The sequence below is a fragment of the Gallinula chloropus genome, assembly GCF_964237585.1.
Source record: "Gallinula chloropus genome assembly, chromosome: 3".
Classification (NCBI taxonomy): domain Eukaryota; kingdom Metazoa; phylum Chordata; class Aves; order Gruiformes; family Rallidae; genus Gallinula; species Gallinula chloropus.
This window is the reverse complement of record NC_140087.1, coordinates 84,612,984-84,634,697: the sequence shown is the minus strand read 5'-3', so window position 1 is coordinate 84,634,697 and position 21,714 is coordinate 84,612,984. Positions and strand designations below refer to the sequence as shown.

Sequence of the window (21,714 nt, the reverse complement as noted above, 5' to 3'; positions counted from 1 at the left end):
TTGTGTTCTTTAGGCCTGCTTTTTTCCAGCTCATATCCTCAATTCCAAAGCTATTTATGCAGAGTGCTGCAAAAACCATCCGGTGGGCTGCTACTCCGGAAATCCGTGTGATTGCTCTCCCAGTCTGTAAGGCTGATAAGCCCCAAGAACAAAGCCTGAGGGCTGGGTGCAGTGGGAGTGGTAGCAAAGGAAGCCTCTTTGGTTGTACAAAAAATTGCTCTTCCAACCAAGCTCCACCTGGATGTATATAACAAAGGACCAAAACAAATAAGCACAAATATGTGCAGTGGCTCCGCACTTCCCATGTGCAGCTCTTTGTAGTTTGTAGTTTTGTTGACAATGTTTCTTACAGTCATGCTTTCAGGCAATTCCGGAGGAGACTCCGCTGTCCATTGGCACAGTGGACAGACTCTGCCCTAAAATGCTTACTGCTGAAATGGAGGCAGTAGGCATGAGGCTAAGGGAGGAGTGGAAAGCCCAGAAGCAGGGTGGAGTTGTGCCACAGGAGGTAAACACTTCAGCGCAATCTTTTAGTGCAGTTCACAAGGAATAATAAATGGGAATAAGGACATGGAGAAAGGATGAGGGAAGAAGGTGGGTTTGGGTAAAGCTGTCACTAGCCAGCTTTTCCAGCTAGGAGAGAAACTGGTTTTGCCTGTGCAGCTCTCCCTGCTTTGGCAACTTCTGCTGCTGCTCCTGCCAGCCAGAGGAGAAGTGTTTTCTCCTCTGTTTTCTCTTGGAAGAGTACACAGGGACTGCGCTGGCCTCTCCGGTTCTGCAAAGGAGAGTTAGCTTAAAGAGAGTGATGGATCTGACTCAGATTATCATCTAGCTCTGTCTTTTATCGAGTTCTGAGTTTGTGCAACTTCCTGCTCAACAAGGAGCAGGAGTAATTTTTGTCCTTGCTCATTCAGAAAGGAGGGTACCCCTTGTTTGCTGGAACAACTTAAGAAGCTAAAACTGCTGTGCATCTATCTCAGTATTCTTATCAGGCAGTTGCGTTCGTGTGATGTTCAATTCCTGCACAGGCTTTGAAACCCACAGGCTTGCAGTTAAACCACAAGTGATTTTGTCAGCTTTCAGCACTGTTACCATTCACAGGGGCCGCTGTGGAGGCAGCACAGGAACTTCATGGCAATTCTGGTGCTCCGCTCTTGGATTAATTTGAGTCAGACACCTCCTTGTGCTGAGCTCATCTCATTTTCCTGGTTCAGATTCTTGATTATCCTGCCGCAGAAGGAAGATGCCCCCATGTTTTAACTGACTGCAGTATATTCCCTATCCCTTCTTTTACCATGTAGGTCTGGCTTAACTTGGACATGTGGATCTGAGATTGCCTCTTCAGTGTATGCATAGGGGAGCCTCCTTCTAACCAGCCCTAGTCACTGCTGTGGGAAGTCATGTGTGTGGTTATTTACACAAGCAGGCAGGTGAATTCCAAGGCATTCTAAATAATGAGAGTCTGCAGAGCAAATTCTTTTGTGCAAGTGCAACAAAGTGTAAATTCTTTTGTGCAATCTACTTCTGCAAACTATTTTAGCAAATCAGTAAAAAGCAGTCATTGACGATGGTTAAGTGTGACAGGGTCGGAGCTTCTGGCCCTTCTCTGCCCTGTGCGTCTCAGAAGAGTAGGATTTTAGTAGTTATGACTGTGATCAGTGGCCAAAGAGTAAGCTTTGTGCTTTCCTCCACCCTCCAGTGATGGCCAAGTGCTTGTAGCCTTCATGAACAAGGAATTCATAATGTTTAGATATAGCCAGCCTGGGGCAGGAGAACAGACTATATGACTTAAGGGCTTTTATTCCATTAAAAATAAGGTCCATTCCATCTTGACAATCCAGAAATTGCTGCCTGTTCCAGCAGTGTCCATCCTCAAAATGCTTCTGCCACATCATCAAGTATCCAGTTTAAACCTTGTTGTTCTTCAGAGAATAATCATCTTTCAGTCTCACTTCAGGTCATCTTGGGCAATAGTTACAGTTAAAAAGCTCTAAGTGCCAAAGATCGTGCTTGTTATGCTGAGGACAGCAAACCCAAACAGGTGTCATCATCTTTTCATTGGTTTGATATCGCTGCATGGTTTCCCTTCAAGGTTCTTGAAGGCAGTATTTCCAACACATTCTGGGAGATATTTTTATTAGTGCTTTAACTCGATTTTTCTCAACATAAGGTCCTTTCTACTTCCTCTTAACTATTCAGATAATTGCTGTGAAAACTCTCCTTTTAATCAAGCAACTCATGTCCTCTCCAGAATACAGGAGTCTGTAATATAATCAAGCCTTAAACCTATGAAATCATTGTGATAAAATCACCCAAGAAATTCTTTGCTACGTTTTAGCAACCTGAGTAATCACTGCGTTTGCCCAGGCGTATAAAAACCAGCCAAAGGAGAGTGGAGTTGAATCCAGGGATGGTAGCTTTGTTAGAGGGATGTTTGCTGAGGCACAATTAACTCATCCTTTCCTTTGTGCTCTCTCAGATAACTCCTGTCAAGAATGTAAGGCTGCCTGTGTTTAGACTCCAGCGTCTTGCTTTAACGGTTACATGTGCCTTCTTCGCCATCTGATCTCTAAATCAGTTTTCTTGACCCGCAGCTGTGTAGGTGCTGCTTGCCTGTTTGTATTGAGGAGACAAAAAACAGGTGATTTGTAATCCTGTACAGAGTTTTCTCCTATTCCTTTGCCTATAGACATTTTACATAAAACTTGGGCCTAAGTATTCCTTGTGTTTCTTAAGTCTCTAAATTCATGCCAGAGAGCTTACTCTGGTAACTTACTGTAGATCAGGAAAATCTGTACTGTAATCCAGTTGTTGTCATCAACATATAATTTACAGTTTTCTAGAATATCACGAGTCTCTGGAGACGTCCACTAACGTGGATTTATTTAGCTATACCCAGTATGTGCTGAGATCATCCTATAAATTGCCATCCTTTGATTTCCAGCTCTCTGTCCCTGTTTATCTTGGGTGATTACAAAGGGCAGCGATATTTCGTATTAAGATGCTGTACAGTGAAATACGAACAAGTGTCACACAAAGAGCAGTAAATTAAGATTACTTTCTTTACTCTGCCTCCTCCATCTAAATCACCTCATAAATAATCAGAGTACTGAAGGACAGGGTAAACTACTCCAGATTAAGCATTAGCTAAATACACATTCAGAGAGACATCAGGAATCAGCTCTTGAGGCGCCATGTCCATTTGAAGAACCCACCAAGACCTTTGGGACAGCCAGTGTGACTCATCCTTCAAGGGGCAAGCAGGAACTAAAAATAGGGCTTCTAGACTAACCTCTTTTCCTCGTAAATGCTCTGAAAAGTGTGTTCCAACCCTCAGAAAGCTTCCATTTGCAGGAACACAGAGGTGTGTGACAGGCACTGTTTGGTGGTTATATAAACTGCTCCAGTTTTTCTTGGGAGAAGGAGGTGCTGAGCTATGGCAAAGGTGTGTTACAAGGCAGTGCAGCACCTGCAGCCTTTGCAAGAGCTGTATAACACACAGTCTTAGTGTTGTGATTTTGCAGAGAGTTTTCTTGTGTGTTTTTGGCAAATAATCTGAACTTTGCTGTGGTATTGAGGTTAGCGGGCCAAATGCTGTGCATAAACTTTGTGAAACCCTGCTGACTTCAAACTTTTCCTGTGTATTTAACTGAAACGAGTAGGTGCTGAACTTAAGTCAGCACATTAAATAACACATGCACGCCTGAGCCCCAGAAACAGCCTTCATTTGAAGGGCGGTAAGAGACGCACGTGTGGGCTTACTCTACAGAAACGAACAAACAACAGGTTTGCTGTTTGAAATGGGTTTCAAGTTGGGTTTTTTCCCTCTGCTGTTATTTTTTTGACTAGGCATAGGAAGAACCGTGAAGCAGCCAGTGAACTTCTGATGAGACTGAAAGATAACCGGGATCTTCAGAAGTTCCTTCAGGATTGTCAAGAGGTAAATTGCATCCTTCCGCTTCTATTGCTGAGAGCTGCATCCTGCAGAAGAATGTTCTTACCCCATATTTTATGAGGACTGGGTTACTTGGCAGTTTGCAGTCAAGTCATCCAGGAGTGTTTAGTGTGCAGTAAACAATTGAAAAAAAACCCCAAACCATTGTTGTTCTGTTTGGTATTTTCTCATGAACTGCATTTACTTTTGTTAGCTAAGCTAAACACAGGGAATATTGCCAAAAGCAGTGAAGATTTTCTGCTGTGGTATAAATTAATCATGTGGAATCTGATGGGATTAGTACTGGATTCACAAAGAATTTTGTCTGCTGCTGTATCTGTGGCCTGGTGCAGGGGGTTTCATGTGATCTCTACAGAACATTAGGGAGAAGAATAGGAGGTTAGGAAGAAGAGGGGAGCGGGATTAAACAGGATAGTTTTTAATGTGCTATTTATCTGATAGCTTGCACGTGTTTACAGTTGGTTAGTACTAGAACGGTTAAAAAAATAAACCCTGTCCCAGATTTTCTAGTGATTTACACGGATTGTTTATACTGAGGGCAACATTTTAAAGTTAGGAATAATCTTGTGCCTAGCATGAGAAATTCATCAAGTAATTTTCAGATTCTTTCCTGTAGTACTGACAGATATTAGAGAGCCTTGCCCGTGACGTGCATTAAAACCAGCTATCCTTATCTGAAGCTGGCAAGGAGCTGACTATGGCAAAGCTTTGCTTCTAAATTCAAGAGCCAGTACCTCTCAGGAGACTGGAAGCCACTGAATGGCAGTGCCCCACAGCTGAGATTACCTACAAGAAACAACCAAATTGATGATCAGAAACTGGACAGATGGCTGTTTACTGCTTGGTTGCCTAGATGCAGTTTATTTTCCTGCATTGCGTAAGCTAACCAGGAGCTTGGCTTAAATCTCTGCTTCCTTGGTAGTAAAGACACGAGAGACTTTCAGAAATTCTGCTTTTCTTAGCAGTGCCGTCTTCCTTCCTACACAGCATCTCTGGGACAAAATTCCCCCTGGCTCTTGGAGCTCTTCTAGTTTCTGTGTCAATGTGGTTGTGTTCCCTGGGATCTGTTTTTTCCCAAGTGCCATTGACAGAAAAAGGAAAAACATAAAAGCTCTAGTGTCTGGCTGCCTGAATGCCTTTCCTCTTGATTGTTTCTCTCCAGCCACTAAAGCGTGCATGTCTCGACTGTATGGCTCCAAGACAGAACTGTACAATACCCAAATGTTACAAATTTGTGCAGCCCTTTTGGGTAGGACCTTAGCCTTGATGATAATTGAGTGGCGGCTTTCTGAGAAGAGAGCCATAACAAGACGTAGAACTCAGATTAGCGCGATTGCAGAGTGTCTGCTGGTACCATCACGTGATGGAGCGGCTCTGTCCTGCCAGCGGAAGGGAGCCGAGGGGATACCTCACCCTCTGCTTGTTCGTTAGCGCTGAGGGCAGAGTGGTGAGCTGTTAGAAAGCAGTCCTGAACCAGTCTCCGTTTCACCTAGCCATGATCCTTTGGCCTTCCTGCCTACCGCCTTAGGGACAGTTTCCCCATCCTCTGTAACTTGAGGAAAGGAAGAGTGTTTTCTGCAGTGTGCTTCTTGCCCAGGGCAGCTGCTTTCCTCCTCAGTCACGCCAAGCTGAGGCATTATTCTAGATGTGGCCTCCTGCCCCTTGCTCTTTCCTGCCTCCAACTCACAGGCGAGGCAGTGAGTGGGGTCAGTGGCACTCGAGGAGATAGCAGGACAATGCTCCTAACAGCAGCTCGGCAAGGAGAAATCTTCCCTCCGGGTCGCAGGTGAGGGAGGTGGCAGCAGGCAGCCTTGGTGTTAGAGCTCAGATGCACTGGCACAGGTTGATCGCGGGCTGTTGCTTCTTTTGGCTGTTTCTCCTGTTCATAAATACTAACATGTTAAATAAATTCGCTGGGTAAATGTAATAAAGTGATGGCAGAAAATCTTGAGAAGGGGAGATGTGGTAAGTTCCACCATTTAGTTTTCTCTGACTTCCTGCTGTTTTACAGCTCACCTGAGCCAAGATCGAAGCTGCTCTGCCCTGTACATGCTTCCAAGTCCCGGCACTGTCTGGGCTAATTTCTCTGGGGACACCAGAGTGAAAGCATTTGGCACGACTCTGCACCTCACAAGTTTTCTGCCTGCTTGTGGAGTGTGCCAGCAGGTTTTGTCATGCAGCTCAGATGCCTGTGAACCTTACACTGCAAGATAGGCTGTGTCAGCTTGGGTATTTGCAGTATCTGGGAAGTGTAGCAGCAGTCGGTGCTCTTTCACCTTCCCTTGTTGTTCTGCCAGATTTCCAAGGGTTTTGTCTCTGTTACTTCCCTTCTTCACGCCAGGTTTTTGTTACAGAGCGTGACAGCCTTCTGGGAACTGATAGCAGAAACAAAACGTGGGTTATAGGTGCAAAGGACAGGAGGTAGCCTAGTAACTAACTCTGCTGGCTTAAACAACTGGCTCGTGGTTTCCTGGCAAAATAAATCCTCTGAGCATCAAATCTGAAACTCTGTTTTAGGGAAATGCTGTCATATTTTGTAAATCCACCTTTGCGCTGAAGATACTGACTTCCAGTGACTATGGTGGCTGCAAGCCCCAGATTTTAATAGTCACCCCTAAATGCTCTATTTGCACTTCGGTGTTACCAGAGGGAATAGAACAACATTGGGAGGGTCAGCACTGAGGACTTTATCCTCACTACCACTGGATGTGCCACGTGTCCTCTGTGTCTCACTGCACCCTGTGTGTTAGCATGGACACCCCTACCTTTCCTTCAGAAGCACCTTGAAATCCTCAGAAGACTGTGCTGAGGGGCGTCAAAGGCAAGCGGTGTGACTTGCAGGGTACCACAGCTCACCGCTTCCCAGGAAGGCAGGAGTACACCTGCCCTGTTCAGGTTGTACAGCACTCCTTGATACAGCATCGCTCCACAGCACACAGCCTGCTGTAACTGTAAACTTTGCTGCCTACAGAAGTTCTTCATGAACACGCGTGTTTTTCTCTTTAGACTCGGTAGCACGATCAGATGAAGAGTTTCTTCGATCGCTTGCTAAGTTTCCCCTTTTTGTGAAGCTTAAGAGTGCTTTTTAGGGACAATTTAAAGGGGGCTTGTGAATGCTGAATGAATTTGTTGTCCTGTATCCCGAGTACACAAGTGGAGACTTGGTGAGTCTCGCCTGGGCTCTGTTCCTCCTCTTGTCAGGGCGCTTCTTTGGCAGGACGGCATGCGTTGCTGAAGTGGCATTCTAGAAACAAAACTGAGATTTGTTTTGACATTTTCCGCTTGGGTAGGCGACTCTAAGTATGCTGAAAATGAATCTTTTTCAAATTCTATAAACATTCACAAGAATATGTTTTTTTTTATCCACACCTAAGGGATAGATAGAGCAGTCCAGCTCACCCTGGGAGGAAATTTGATGTTGGCTGCTGTGAGCATTCTCACATTCCATCTGCCCTTGGCAAATAGGCTATTTTTTAAAGTATTGATTTTCTCCAGTGTTCATCTGGAAATTGTTTTCAATGTCTTTCCATTTGCAGAAAACCAGAATTAAATCATTCTTAGATTTTATATAATGGGAAAAGGAAAGTCTTGAGTACCAAAACCTGACCGGAGATCGGACAAATAAATTCATTTATGTAAGCCTGTATAGAGAAAAGACTGGGGGGAAGAGGTACAAACATGGTGTGAATTAATGGTACAAAAGCGAACCCTGAGTAAATGCAGTCTCTGCATGTCACCCATCTCTTTATCCTTGGTCTGGAGGCATTTTCGTATGTGGCAGTATTTCACAAACAGCTGTGTTTTTTCCTTTGCAGCTCTCACTCTGGATCAATGAGAAGATGCTCACTGCCCAGGATATGTCCTATGACGAGGCAAGGAACCTGCATAGCAAATGGCTGAAGCACCAGGCTTTTATGGCAGAACTTGCATCCAACAAAGAATGGCTAGAGAAGATCGAAAAGGTAACTAAAGATGGGGTCCTCTGCAGAACTGGGTCTTGAACCATCTCTCCAACTAAGGCCAAAGGAGATTTCGTTCCTATAGAATAAGCATCTGTCACAGTGTGTTTTCACCCAGCCCATATTATAGTCCTTGTTGGTGGTAAATGTTTTTTGCCTGAGACATTCTCAAAGAATAGACTTTGGTTAGGTTGCCAATTTAATTTTGCCTCATCTAATCTGTAAGGAGGAAAACATAACCTAGTTCCATAACCAAAGGGGAGAAAGGGCAAATGCTGTGATTCGAGCTAATGAGGTAGAACTCCTTCTTGTGAAAGAACTGAGTGTCGGCAAATGATGGAGTTTGGACTCCTGTGCTGGTTTTCTTTCAGTCATTCATTCAGGGCTATAGTCAGGCTGCCTTTCCCCATGCAAAATTAGTGCAGGAGGTAAATACAGACAGTTTTGTGACTGATTAAGATTCACAGCTCTATATCAAGTTACCTTGAAGGCTTTGATATGCGGTGATGAGCTGTACTTTTTGCTGTTTCTCTGGTGCAGCTCTGGAACACTACGGAGGTCCCGTCTTTACCTCTGACAGTGGGTTTCTGTTCAGTGTAAGTTAGCTTAATTGCTCATTTCCTCTCCCACTTTGGCACTCTGTATCCCATTAGAGGCTTTTCTGTGATCTGCAAATAGCAGTACCCTTTAATGATGTCATTAGAAGGTCGCTCTTAGCACGGGAAGTACTTTTTTAGTGATGCTAATACATCCTCACCCTATGCCTCTGAAAAATCTGCAGCAAAGTGCCAAAGCTGTGTAGGAAGCCAGCTGATGTCTCAAAAGGTTTGGTCCCTTCTCAGCACCACCCGGGTGCAGAGGTAGGAGTATAATTACAAGTAAAGAAAATATTTCTAAAACTCATAGGATCTTTGAGAAGGCAGAAAGGTATCTGGAGTCCAGGTATGGGGTTCCTGCTTCCTGAGGAAGATTGCACCTCCGCAATATTAGCTTAGAGCCACGGTAATTGCTTTAACCCATCAATGTAACCCTCTCTTCAGTTGCACAGCTCAGTGTTGGTGCCATAAACTCCCTCTCCCAGCATTGCGCTGGGTCTCCATCGCTCTCCCAGTGAAATGGCCTGCTGAAGCTGGACACAGAGCTTGTTCAGCTGCAACTCCCTCCTCCATGGCGTGTGGGGCAGCCTGCTTGGCTCCCATCAGAGTAGTGTCCCCAGAGCTTCCCCCAAGGAGCATGGGTAGGGGGGAAGAGAAAGGAGGCGTTGCTTGACCTTCCCATTGCCAAGAAACCCTCTTCCTGGCAACAGATGGACCCGGGAGCTGATGTTCTGGAAGAAGTCACTGGATAATTGCAGATAGAAAATGAGTGGTTGATGCTGCCAGCAGATGAGGAATCCTGAGTGCTTACTAATCAGAGTAATTTAACTAGAGGTCTGTGAGTGCTCGCGAGGAGGTACCATTTTGTTGCTCTTTGCTTTGCAGGAGGGAATGCAGCTCATTGCAGAGAAGCCAGAGACTGAAGCTGTAGTGAAAGAAAAGCTGACAGGTCTCCATCAAATGTGGGAAGAGCTTGAGTCCACTACCCAGACCAAGGCTCAGCGGCTCTTCGATGCAAACAAGGCGGAGCTTTTTACCCAGAGCTGTGCTGATTTGGATAAGTGGCTGAATGGTTTGGAGAGTCAAATTCAGTCGGATGACTATGGAAAAGATCTCACCAGCGTCAACATCCTGTTGAAGAAGCAGCAGGTAAATGGAGTGCAAGTTGCAGAGCGGGCAGACAGCAGGTATCTGCACTCAAAGGAACAGACAGGGGATCCTTTCAATTGAGAAAAGATTCTGTTTTTCTTTCTTCCTGTTGTTCGGTGTCTCTTTAAGAACCAGAAACTCACCCAGAAACAAAACAGATGCCAGTTTCTTGATATAATCTGGTTTATCCTGCCTGCCTTCCCTGCATTAGTGTCTGTCCTGTCTCCTGCTGCAGCCCTCCAGGCACCGTTTTTCCCCTCTCTGTACATGGCTGCCTGCAATTTGCTCTCACCCAAAGCTGGTTGGTCCCTGATTCCCTGCTGCAAAGGCAGCAAGGAGTAGACAGACAGCAGGGAGCAGTGAAGCTCTTGTGTGTGATTAGCTGTGCTTCAGAGCTGCTCCGGGTCACTGGTGAATGACTGATAGAAGAGGTTCAGCTGGGTCACTGGCCCAGCTCACCCTTTGCCCAAGCAGGCGTAACTGAGGGGCATTAGCAGGTGGCCACAGTTGGGAACCTGTGCTTAAGCCTTGTTCCTTGCAATATGAACACTACAACAATTAGTAATGCAGTACACCCTTACTGACCAGCATATTTTCTTCCACCTTATAAAGCTATTGACCTACCCTAGTCGTATCAACTGCTTTTACCCTGGTTTTCAGGACCTTTTTCCCATGTTTCTGTTTAGATGCTAGAGAACCAAATGGATGTCCGTAAGAAGGAGATAGAGGAGCTGCAAAGCCAGGCAAGGGCTTTAAGTCAAGAAGGGAAGAGTACGGATGAAGTCGATGGCAAACGCCTCACTGTAGAAAAGAAATTTTTGGAGCTGTTGGAACCTTTGAATGAAAGAAAAGCAAACCTGCTGGCCTCCAAAGAGATCCATCAGTTCAACCGGGATGTGGAAGATGAAATCGTGAGTATAAAAGAAATCCTGTTCCCCAGGCGACAGGAAAATGTCACCCCTATTGCAGAGCTGTCACAGGAAGAACCTTTTGATCATGTCTCTCAACAGCATGTTTGAGTAATGCTACTTTTTACATCTTGTGTGCACCAGCCTCTCTCTGCAGCCCTAACTGTATCTGGGGTTGCTTGAAATGCTTTTCTCTTTCCTTCAGTTGTGGGTCGGAGAGAGGATGCCCATAGCTACATCCACTGATCATGGACACAACCTCCAGACCGTGCAGCTACTGATAAAGAAGAATCAGGTAAGAAGGCGCTGTTAGAGCTCCATACCTGTTATTTCTCTGACTGATTCAGGAAGGGCAGGCTTGGAGCACAGTGCTGGGGACTTCACCAGTGGTGTTTTGGGGGTGGTGCAACCGCCAGGTGGTGGTATCTTCAGGAAGGGCATAGCCATGGTTTGCCTGCACAAGCTGAGGGCATGTGTTTTGCTCTGCCTCTCGGGCTCAGACCCCTTCCTTCTTTCTTTGATGCAGTGTCTCATCAGTCTGCTTTTTCTCCTGTGTAGACCCTTCAGAAAGAAATCCAAGGACATCAGCCTCGTATTGATGACATTTTTGAGAGGAGTCAAAACATTATCACGGAGAGTAGCCCCAACGCTGAAGCAATTCAGCAGAGGCTTGCTGACTTGCAGCAGCTGTGGAACCTCCTGATCGAGGAGACAGAGAAACGCCACAAACGCCTAGAGGAGTCTCACAGAGCACAGCAGTATTACTTCGATGCTGCTGAGGCTGAGGCCTGGATGAGTGAGCAGGAGCTCTACATGATGTCAGAAGAGAAAGCCAAGGTGAGCAGCCCCACAGCGACACTAGTTTGGCTTTAATTGCTTAGCTAGAGGGGGCAGGTGATATAATGTAATATGTCACTAGTGTAATGGTAACATAAACTGATTAATTCCCTTGTGAAATCTCAAGTGATCGCTCTCTGTTAGGACATCTCTGATGGTGTGGAGGATAGGCCTTGGTGCTGAGTCAGTGCAGCGTCCTCAGCCCGCAGGTGGGAGCTGTGTGCCTACCAGTTAGGTCGAGGTTGCTGCTCGTTGTGAGTCATGGGGAGCAGCAAAACGTGCCTGTCTGAGCCACAGGCCTGGTGGTCACTCACCTGATGCATCAGTCATCAGCTTTACTCCCAGTGAGGTGAAATTGGAGCAGCATCGGACCATACCAAAGAGTAGGTGCCCTTCTGCTTTTCAAGAAGGTGGTAGAGTGCTGTGTCTGACTTGTTACTTATGTGAACACACTGTGCTCCTTTCCCAGGTTAAACCAAGCTCACTTTGTGTGGGTATAACCCATTCAGCGGGCTGTATGCAGATAAAAAGGAGTATTAATGTGACCAGTACATCACGAGAAGTATTTTAATTGAAAGGCTTATTGACAATGCCAGTTAACGCTGAGAGCTGGGGGTTGTTTTTCTTCATCAATGCAATACATGGCAAGTTTTGATCGAATTTCTCCAGGCACATTGGTGGAGAATCCTTTGGGATGGGCTCCATAGGACTTCTTGTCCTTGACGCGAGCTGTGGTTGAAAAGCCTGATGAGTGGCGAGCTGTCCCAGGTGTCTGCTGGGATAAATTTTCTCCAGAAGCTGGGAGGGGAGGCAGCCAGGAGAGCTGACCTGAACTGGCCAGAGGAGTGTTCTATACTGTGTGACGTCATGCTCAGTATGGAAGCGGGGAGCTGGCAGAGGAGGATGCATTGCTGCTTGGGGACAGGCTGGGCACCAGGGTCCAGGCAGTGAGCAAATTGCATTGTGCATCACCCGCTTGTCTTTTATTTCTTTGGTGGTGTTACTTCCCTCTCCCTTTGCTGTCCCAGTAAACTGTCCTTATGCCAACCCACCAGTTTTATCTTTCCTTTCCGATTCTCCTCCCCTTCCTGCAGGGGTGGAGGAGCAAACAAGCAGTGCATGGTGCTCGGCTGCCAGCTGGGGCTAAACCACAACACGTGCCTAAAACGGTTCCATTTTCCCAGTGTTGTGTAAACATGCAGAGAGCTTCCCAGAAGAGGAAATTCAGTGTGCTTGATGCACAGCTGATAACACTTTCTTCTGCATCCCAGAGGGGTTGTTGCATTCACTCCTTCACTTGTTATTCTGCTTTCTGTGGGTACCATTTGTTGTCAACTCAGCTATTGATGTACCAATGTCAGAACAACTTGTCTTCAAGCTGTACTTCGGAGGAGCTCTTCGTGAATCTTTCTGGCTACTGCTTTTTGCTCACACACCAAGTTGAACTTGCTGTCAGGTGTCTTTCTCTGGAGTGGGTGACCTGACTGTCATTTGCTGTCACTGTTACAGGATGAACAGAGCGCGGTGTCCATGCTGAAGAAACACCAGATTTTGGAACAAGCTGTAGAAGACTATGCTGAAACTGTGCACCAGCTTTCAAAGACCAGTAGAACTTTGGTGGCAGATAATCACCCTGAAAGGTATTCACTGCTGTTTTTACTTGGGTTATGCATTCTGTAGTAGCTCAGTCACTTTGTTGGGTCATTCTGACACTCAGAGACTACATCAAAGAGTAGGTATCTCAGAGAGAGTACAGAGAAAGAGGAGTTCAGCCTCGCTCAGTTCATGATGTATGTTGGACCACCCTGATTTGGCCAGAGACGGGGTCCTGAACAGGGTAGGTATGTGCAGCTCCTGATTTCTGGATCGGACTGGGCACCTCCGATAACCATCTGTAGTACCCCTTACACAGGCTGGCAGTGTCCGGTCTGCCAGTGCTGCTAAACCTTATGGAGGTACAGCGGTCCTGAGACAAGTGCCTGTGCACACTCTTTCAACCAACTTGTATGTGCAGCCCATCGAGTCACAGTCGTGTATCCTTCTGTCTGTAGGGCAGTGCTCCCCAAGACCTGCCCCCTCTCTTTGAGATCCCAGGAGAGTCAGAGGCTGGGATCTGTTGCTTTACACATAGTGGTTTTGGTAAATTTATCTCCACCTTAATAAATTACTTTCCCTGGGGGAGAATTCAGGAGGCTTAAGGACTGGTTTGCTGTGAGAGCTGGAGGTAAGCAGACAGAATTCACGGTCGGCTTTGACTGCAAGGCTGATGTGACTCAGACTGATGTATTTCACTGCTCTGCCGTTACTGATGGGAAGGTTGGACTGTCTTAGAGACGCTGCCTCTGGCGGAAGGCTGTTACTTTAACTCAAAAGCACTCTCTTGTGGCCATTATAATTTCTGATTGACTAGGGTTCCTGCTGAACTACCTGAGCACTGGAAGGGCATGATCACCCTTCGAGGCAGAGGGAAGGCAATTTGGCAGGGCTGTGTGGCTCTGACAAACTACAGGCAAAGTTACAGCAAGTAGAAATACTAATCACCTCTGGACATGCCGAGTAAGAAACCCACTAGTACTTCTGAACTTTGAAGTGGAATTGAAATGAAAATGAAATGCTACTTGCCTCAGCAGCTCATTCACATCCTGTCTGTAATTTTGGGAGAAAACCACTGTAATCTGTGGCCGAACAGATGGAAAGCTTGATGCCCAGCTTCATGCTAATGCTGGGGGGGTGATATGTAGAGGGCAGAGAAGCTTCCCAGCTACTGCTGTCAGCCTTACAGCGGTGGATTGGTCTGGTGTGCCCAAGTCAAATTTGTGCATGCAGCAGACACGCATTCTGGGGATCCAAAAAATGATTATTTTATTTTCCCCATTTACTTTTATTATTTGTAAAGGACGATGAGGACTCAGTGCTCTCTGTTTTCTTTCAGTGAGCGTATCAGCATGCGCCAGTCCAAAGTGGATAAGCTGTATGCAGGCCTGAAGGATCTAGCTGAAGAAAGACGGGGCAAGCTGGATGAGAGGCACAGGCTGTTCCAGCTTAACCGTGAGGTGGATGACCTGGAGCAGTGGATTGCTGAAAGGGAGGTGGTGGCAGGATCCCATGAGCTGGGACAGGACTACGAACATGTGACAGTAAGTTCCTTGGAGGTGGCCGCTGGTTTGACCTTCCTTTCCTGGCTGCTGCACGGAGTAGATGGCGGCTGTAAACAGGTGGTGGGTTTGCTTGCTTTGCTCTGACCAGTTTTCACTTAGAGCACTGCATGAGTCTGTTTCTCTGCGTTCCAGATGCTGCAGGAGCGATTCCGAGAGTTTGCCCGAGACACTGGGAACATCGGACAGGAGCGTGTCGATACTGTTAACCACATGGCAGACGAGCTCATCAACTCTGGACATTCAGATGCTGCGACAATTGCGGAGTGGAAGGATGGACTCAATGAGGCCTGGGCCGATCTCCTGGAGCTCATTGACACAAGAACACAAATTCTGGCAGCCTCTTATGAACTGCACAAATTTTACCACGATGCCAAGGAGATCTTAGGGCGTATTCAAGACAAACATAAGAAGCTTCCTGAAGAGCTTGGTAGAGACCAAAACACAGTGGAAACACTACAGAGAATGCACACAACGTTTGAGCATGATATCCAGGCACTTGGCACCCAGGTATGTAGCAAGCAAATGATGCTGCCCATGTATGTAGGAACCTGAGCTGCAGGATTCTGCTGCTCCTGCTCTTCACCCCCTCTGTGGCCAGGAGACACAGAGTGCTGCCAGCTGCTTTCAAGTGTATTTCAGTGGGAACGACTTCACCTGCGTCATTTTCTTATCTGCCTTTCTGCTTCTCTGTCATTGCATTAGGTTAATTAGTTTATTTACAATAGAAATCCGTAAGTACACAGATGTTCTAATATGTAGGTAATTGTTGAACATTATTCCATTTCCTGTCTTGGTTGAAGAAGAAATCGTAGAGGCAGAGGACTTCTGTATTGATTTAAAGTAAAGCAGAAGGCAGCGATGTCTCCGGAGAGTCTCGGCCTGCTGTGTATGTAGGAATAGAGTGGATGGAGAGGCATCAGGGTAACACTGGAGCTCCTCAGAGGACCTTTCACTGGTTGCCCTAAGCAGCAGCACCAGCAGAACACTGGTGTGGCTAATAGGGCTGGAAAACAGGTTGTGTTTGAAGAAAAAAAAGTTCCTTTGTCTTAACATACTGTGTCCTCAATAAATTCTGGAAGGCATGGAACAGATACTAAATCTGTAAAGAAATTATAATGTACCAGATGTAATAGGATGTACAGAGGTAATAGGAAGTACAGGTTTCATATTTTTCTGCCCTTAACATTGTTCTGGGGTGTTACTTGAATTGTGCTGGAAGCCACCTCAGGTTTTCCTGCTCCTTATGCCATGTTCACCTGGGTGAACACAAGATGTGCCTATGCTGTCCCATGGAAGAACTGATATTCTAAAGGATGTTTGGAGGACAGGGAAGGGATGTGTCAGCCTGGTTAGTTGGGGTGGGGTTTTTTTTAAGAAAAAACAAACTGCAGCAAACCCCAAACACCAAAAGGCCCCAGCCAAACCCTCTTCTGCAAGGCAATGGAGACCTCCATTGAGGCTGCCTGACTTGATTCTGGATCTGGGCATTCTGATGTGAATATTGCTCTTCAGGAGGCTTCCTAACAGCAGTCTGAAGGGATGTAAAGCACATAGTCCAGGCCAAGATTTTGCAATGCAGCCACACTCAATCTAATTCCAAATCCTTTGAAGCCAAGGTGTGTTCAATAGAGGCAGCAGCTCTTCATACAGCACACCAAAAACTAGCATACGAACGCTGAAATGAGAATTTCAGGAGAGAGCAAGGTGCTTAAGGTGGTCAGGAACTGACTGCATTTATCCCAGTGGGTCAGAAGAGATGGCTTTTAGGGCCAAGCTGCCTGCCAGTTGTTGATTATGTTGCTATTTACATTGTTGTTTATGCTAGAATAAATGGGCTATAGCAACCATTTGATTTTCCAAGAGTTTTACTTTTGGAAGCTGTAGCTTTTATACATAAAGTGGGAGACACAGAACACCTATCCCAGGCTCTCCAAAAGGTAATTATACTGAGGCCTAAATGGAGGAATGTGTGATCGTATCACAGAGCTGTGGTGAAAGCACTCAGGATGAAACATCTGGAGCTCTGAGATGGATCATTATGATAATGGCCTAATGATCTCTGTGCCTGTAGCTAGAACATTGGCTAATTTGGTGTTCAAGGTTTTGATTTTTTGGGTTTTTTTAAAAATATAATTATTAGTAAAGACCCAACAGAATGATTCCTGGCTCAAAAACATGTGAAACAGTCAAGAACAGCATTTGATGTCCCAAGACAGTGCCTGAAAGGAAAAGAGGTTTCTGACAGTAGAAAGATGTTGGAATTTCCTAATTTTCTTCAGTTTAAAGTCATTACCTACCTTTTTGAAGAAACCTCTCTGTCCTTAAAGTGCAGTTCTCATCCTCTGTCAGAGTAGTGGTTTTGATGACAGGAGTTGCTGAGTGGCACTGAAAGTTTGACGATGAAAAGGGTCCCCGTTTGCCCTGACATTTGATGGTCACTTTGTATTGGCACGCTGTTTGGCAGGAGGGTTGGTTGTGATGCATTTCTCTCTCTTGCACACACACCAGGTGAGACAGCTGCAGGAGGATGCCGCGCGCCTTCAGGCTGCCTATGCTGGAGACAAAGCCGATGACATCCAGAAGAGGGAGAACGAGGTCCTAGAAGCCTGGAAGGCGCTGCTGGATGCCTGTGAGGGACGCAGGGTGAGACTGGTGGATACAGGAGACAAATTCCGCTTCTTCAGCATGGTTCGTGATCTCATGCTTTGGATGGAAGATGTTATCCGACAGATAGAAGCCCAAGAAAAGCCAAGGTAATGCAGAGTATCTTAGTCAGAGGAGAAGGCTGCAGATCAGTCAAGGAGGAGCTGAAATTTGGAGAGGGGGGCAGGTGGTGCAGCAGCTTGCTCCTGCATAGTGCTGCCCAGCAGAGGCGGGGGCTGCTCAAGTAATGGCAGTGTAAAAGTGTGTTAAAAGCGATTAAGTCCCACCTGTTTGTTCACTTGATTTCTGATTCGGACTAGAATGGTGCCATTCCTAAGGGAAGGCTGCCAGTGGTCTTGCTTCCCAAACTACAAGGACAATGCGGGAATGAGTATTTTCATTGTACACTTTTGGGTTGTTTTACTTGATGGAGAGTGCAGCAGCTGTTGAATCTGTAATGTGTGTTTCTGAATCCTGGTTTGATGATTTTAGGGACGTTTCGTCTGTTGAACTACTAATGAACAATCACCAGGGAATCAAAGCAGAAATTGATGCCCGAAATGACAGCTTTACTACCTGCATTGAGCTCGGCAAATCTCTTCTGGCCAGAAAACACTACGCATCAGAGGAGGTACTGACCGAATGCGTAACAACCGCAGTGCGGCTGGCCTGTAGATTCTGTTTCAGCTGGAGAAACTGGCATTGTGCAATCTACAGATTAATAAGCTGCACGTTTATAATGACCTGCATTACTTCAGGACCGTTCTGTTTATTTGCTATTGTGAGATTAGTGTTTAAGTTAACTTGTCAGGTAGCAGAGACACTTAGCAGAGAGCACTTAAGTTTAAAGTATCACTTTGAGTCCAGGAAATGCAAAGAAGCTGTTGCATTTGATTCTGCAGAGAGCACTCTGGGATGGCTGTGTTTGAAAAGGTGACTTCTCAGAGCGAGAGCAGAGGCAACCACGAGGTTCTGCATTCCCCTGAGAGTAGCACAGGGCTGATGCTGGCACCTCAGGGATGCCAGTGTGGGCAGGCTTTGTGTAACGGTCCTGTACAGCGCAGTTTGCATTGTTTGCCAGGAAAAGGGCAGAAGATAAAATGGTTGCACTAGATTTGGTTGTCCATTATACTCCTTTTATCAAATAATCTTGGTGTTGTAGTTCTAACTGATACTGTGTGCTTATGCAAATGTGATATTTTAAAGGAAATGTCATATTTATTTATACTTTGAAGAGAAAACCAGCTGCTGTGTTCACATTTAAGTCACTTCCTGACAGTCTCGCGTGTTGTCCTGTCTGTAAATGCCAGTGCCTTTTCCTGGTGGTGGTGACTTGGGTGATGTGGTGGGGCCAGCCTGCTGCATCTGTAACAGCTTTACATTCTGCTCTTCAATCCAGATCAAGGAAAAGCTGCTGCAGCTGACGGAGAAGAGAAAAGAAATGATTGACAAATGGGAAGACAGATGGGAGTGGCTGCGACTGAGTAAGGACATCCTTGGATTTCTTTTGGGCAGGGCCATATCTAACTCTCTTCACCATGTCTTCCTGAGCCTTGAACAAACTGCAGCTCCTTACTCCTTTATTTAACAGCACTTGAAAGAGCATTTGTCCTGTAATAACAAAGAGCCACAACTGTTGCTTGTAAAGTAACTGAGAATTTGAAAGCAAGAACCAGCACCAAAGCTCTTGCTCTGTATGATGAAGTTGGGAGCCAGGTGAAACACATTGACCGTTTCGCAGGTCTCATATTCCACCTGTGTTTCTACAAAGGGGCTACTACTGAGAAGTAGGGAGAAGTAAAGCCCTGATGCACATACCATGCCTGGCTTATCTGAGAGGCTAGAATAGAATGCTGGTGAGCAGTTTGCTGACAGAAGATGCACTTTGAAATGCTGCAGCATTACAGTGACCACAGCCCAGCCCTGGCACGCTGACAGGGTGGGCCTGTTCTCAGGCATGGGCTGAAGCCTTTGCAGCAGACCAGGGTCTCAGCACAGGTAGTGCAGTGTCATCGTTTTGTGGGGTTCTGGGCTGCCATAAATGCTTTCTTCTTGGTTTCTGAGCCTCAGTGGGGTTTAAGAAATACGATAGCATGGGCAGTTGTCCCTCAGTTTGCGTGTTTGCACAATATTGTTCGTGAAAATTGCTTGATCCCTTTCACAAAAGCTGTGGAAGCTTTTTTCCAGCCGTGGAGACGGAAGGAAGGAAACCTGGCACCGTAGCATTAGAGACAAGCGTGACGTACAGACATACCACTTGCTGAAGGGAAATGCAAGCCTCAGTCTGGCTGTTCTGTAGACAGGGCGATCAGAGGAAGAAAACCAGCAGATAACAGCCTGTCTGCTCTGAAGCTGTTAGGTGACAGCAGATTAGAATGAAGAGGAAGCTCTGAAGTCCCAAAGTAAAATAGTCTGTGAAAGAAGTAAAAGTGGCCTTAACTTGTCCTCACATCAAACCCAGCAGGACAAATCTCGGAGTTTTAAATGAGGGATTTCCGTGACCATAATTAAGGAAATCCTTAGCCAAATACATTTTCTTTTTCCCAAGCTGTTTTAAAGTAAATTCAGAAGGTTCCTGATGATTTCATGATGCCTCTTTGACATTAATGGTGCTGATATCTGTCCATTCTTTGCCCAGTTTTGGAGGTGCACCAGTTTTCAAGAGACGCAAGTGTGGCTGAGGCCTGGCTGCTGGGACAGGAACCCTACCTGTCCAGCCGTGAAATAGGACAAAGTGTTGACGAAGTGGAAAAACTAATTAAGCGGCATGAAGCATTTGAAAAATCGGCCGCTACCTGGGATGAGAGATTTGCAGCGCTGGAAAGACTGACCACGGTGAGTGCTGCAGGCAAGAAGAACCTCCCTTGGCCATTCCCCTTCACTTTGGTGCCATACGGTCATTCGGAATCATTCCTGGCATCACCAGCCCAATTTCCATGTGTTGATTGACCTAGGCCAGTCACCCAGGGCCTGAAGTTCCCTGTTCCCAACAGTACTAAAGGCCTCTTAGGTTTGTTCCCTGCAAGGAAAGCTGAAGTGATAAATCATTGTAGTGGTCAGCGAGCTGTCTCAGATCCAGGAGTGATGACTCAGAAGCAAATCCCAGATCCAAGCAGTTTGTTCCAGCCCTCAGCAGTTGTACTGCTGAAAGGGACAGGGGATTCCGGGTGAAGAAGGTAGCGTGAGGAGACAATGCTGGGCAGGAGGGGTTGGGGCTGCTCCAGGGCAAGGCTACATTGTACCCTAGAAAGATATAATAAGAAAATAAATCGAAGCAACCCCCCTGCATTGTGAACCCAGGTTCAGTGTTAGCAATTAAAGCTTGGAGAGCATGTTACCATCTATGGAGAATACTTTTACTGAAGTGACTTGGTTTTTCACACATGCCGAGCTTCACAGCTGCAGCAAAATGCATTGGGGGGTTCTCAGCATCTTCCGAAATTCGACTGGTTATTACTTAGATGGTTAACTGCAGGTATTTGGCTGTGGAACACTTTATTGCTGTAGATGGCAGGCAGACAAGGGGATGTCACATTTCAATACTTTAATAGCCAAGATTTTGTTCTGTGGAGCAAATTGGAAGAGAAACATGGATGGTGCCAGGCCGGTGTCCAGGCAGTCTGATGTTGTTGAATGGTTGGATACAGTATGCCTTTACTGACAAATTCAGCGCCACAGCTTTGTGTTGGTACTTCCGAAGACTGATGCCTTCAAATTTTATTCCAGTAAAATTGAATTTCGCTAATGTTTCAGAAAAATGTAGAGTTACTTTTAAGTTTCCAGAAATGCCCCTGAAAAATGTGTGGTGCTCTAAAGTGGACAAAACTGTTTCATTTCTCAGTTGGAACTGCTGGAAGTACGTCGACAGCAAGAGGAAGAGGAGAGGAAGAGACAGCCGCCCACTCCAGAGCCAAGCCCAAAGGTTGCAGAGGATGCAGACTCCCAGCAGCAATGGTAAGCCCAGGGTGATGGGTGCTGAATGCTGGTTCTCCAGGTAGAGTTCTCGGGCTGAAAGTGTCTGGTAAAGGGAGAGTCTGGAGGTTGTAGGGCTTTGTACTGTGATCCTCTTTAGAAGGAGCTACTTTTGTCATGGCGCAGTGTTAAAACTGCTGAGGTTTTACACCCCCTATGCTATGAATTGACTTCTGAACAATCATGGCTTTCTTCTTTAAGAAAGCTACAGATCCATTGACAGGCTGTGGCCCTGGAATGGTCAAGTGACTGAAGGGATAGTAGTAGACTTACTTGTAAGGAATGCCTGTCCTGATCTTGCTTAACATTGGATTTGCCTGAAGATTTTAAGAACTTGTTTGAATTTCTGAGGTGTGCAACGTTCAGCAGGACAATCTCATTTGGGGGGAAAAGGTGGGTGACTTCACAGAACCCTGACACAATTTCTTTCTTTTTCCTCTCTCCCAACAGGGATGGGACAAAAGGAGAACAGGTTTCCCAAAATGGTTTGCCATCAGACCAGGAATCTCCACGGGTTAGTTACCGCTCCCAAACCTA

General features: G+C 46.1%; 1 protein-coding gene across 1 annotated transcript in view; it reads left to right on the top strand.

Annotated features, from left to right (window-relative positions):
* The window catches only part of SPTBN1 (spectrin beta, non-erythrocytic 1), a 72,814-nt gene that overhangs the window by 40,709 nt on the left and 10,391 nt on the right, over window positions 1-21,714 (top strand). Inside the window, exons 17-31 of the mRNA XM_084262558.1 lie at window positions 3,850-3,940; window positions 7,771-7,917; window positions 9,396-9,659; window positions 10,346-10,570; window positions 10,773-10,862; window positions 11,126-11,404; window positions 12,914-13,044; window positions 14,337-14,541; window positions 14,695-15,069; window positions 17,071-17,315; window positions 17,698-17,836; window positions 18,605-18,689; window positions 19,844-20,040; window positions 21,047-21,159; window positions 21,628-21,691. Coding sequence (XP_084118684.1) covers window positions 3,850-3,940; window positions 7,771-7,917; window positions 9,396-9,659; window positions 10,346-10,570; window positions 10,773-10,862; window positions 11,126-11,404; window positions 12,914-13,044; window positions 14,337-14,541; window positions 14,695-15,069; window positions 17,071-17,315; window positions 17,698-17,836; window positions 18,605-18,689; window positions 19,844-20,040; window positions 21,047-21,159; window positions 21,628-21,691 — 2,650 coding nt within the window. The remainder of the gene's footprint in view (window positions 1-3,849; window positions 3,941-7,770; window positions 7,918-9,395; window positions 9,660-10,345; window positions 10,571-10,772; window positions 10,863-11,125; window positions 11,405-12,913; window positions 13,045-14,336; window positions 14,542-14,694; window positions 15,070-17,070; window positions 17,316-17,697; window positions 17,837-18,604; window positions 18,690-19,843; window positions 20,041-21,046; window positions 21,160-21,627; window positions 21,692-21,714) is intronic.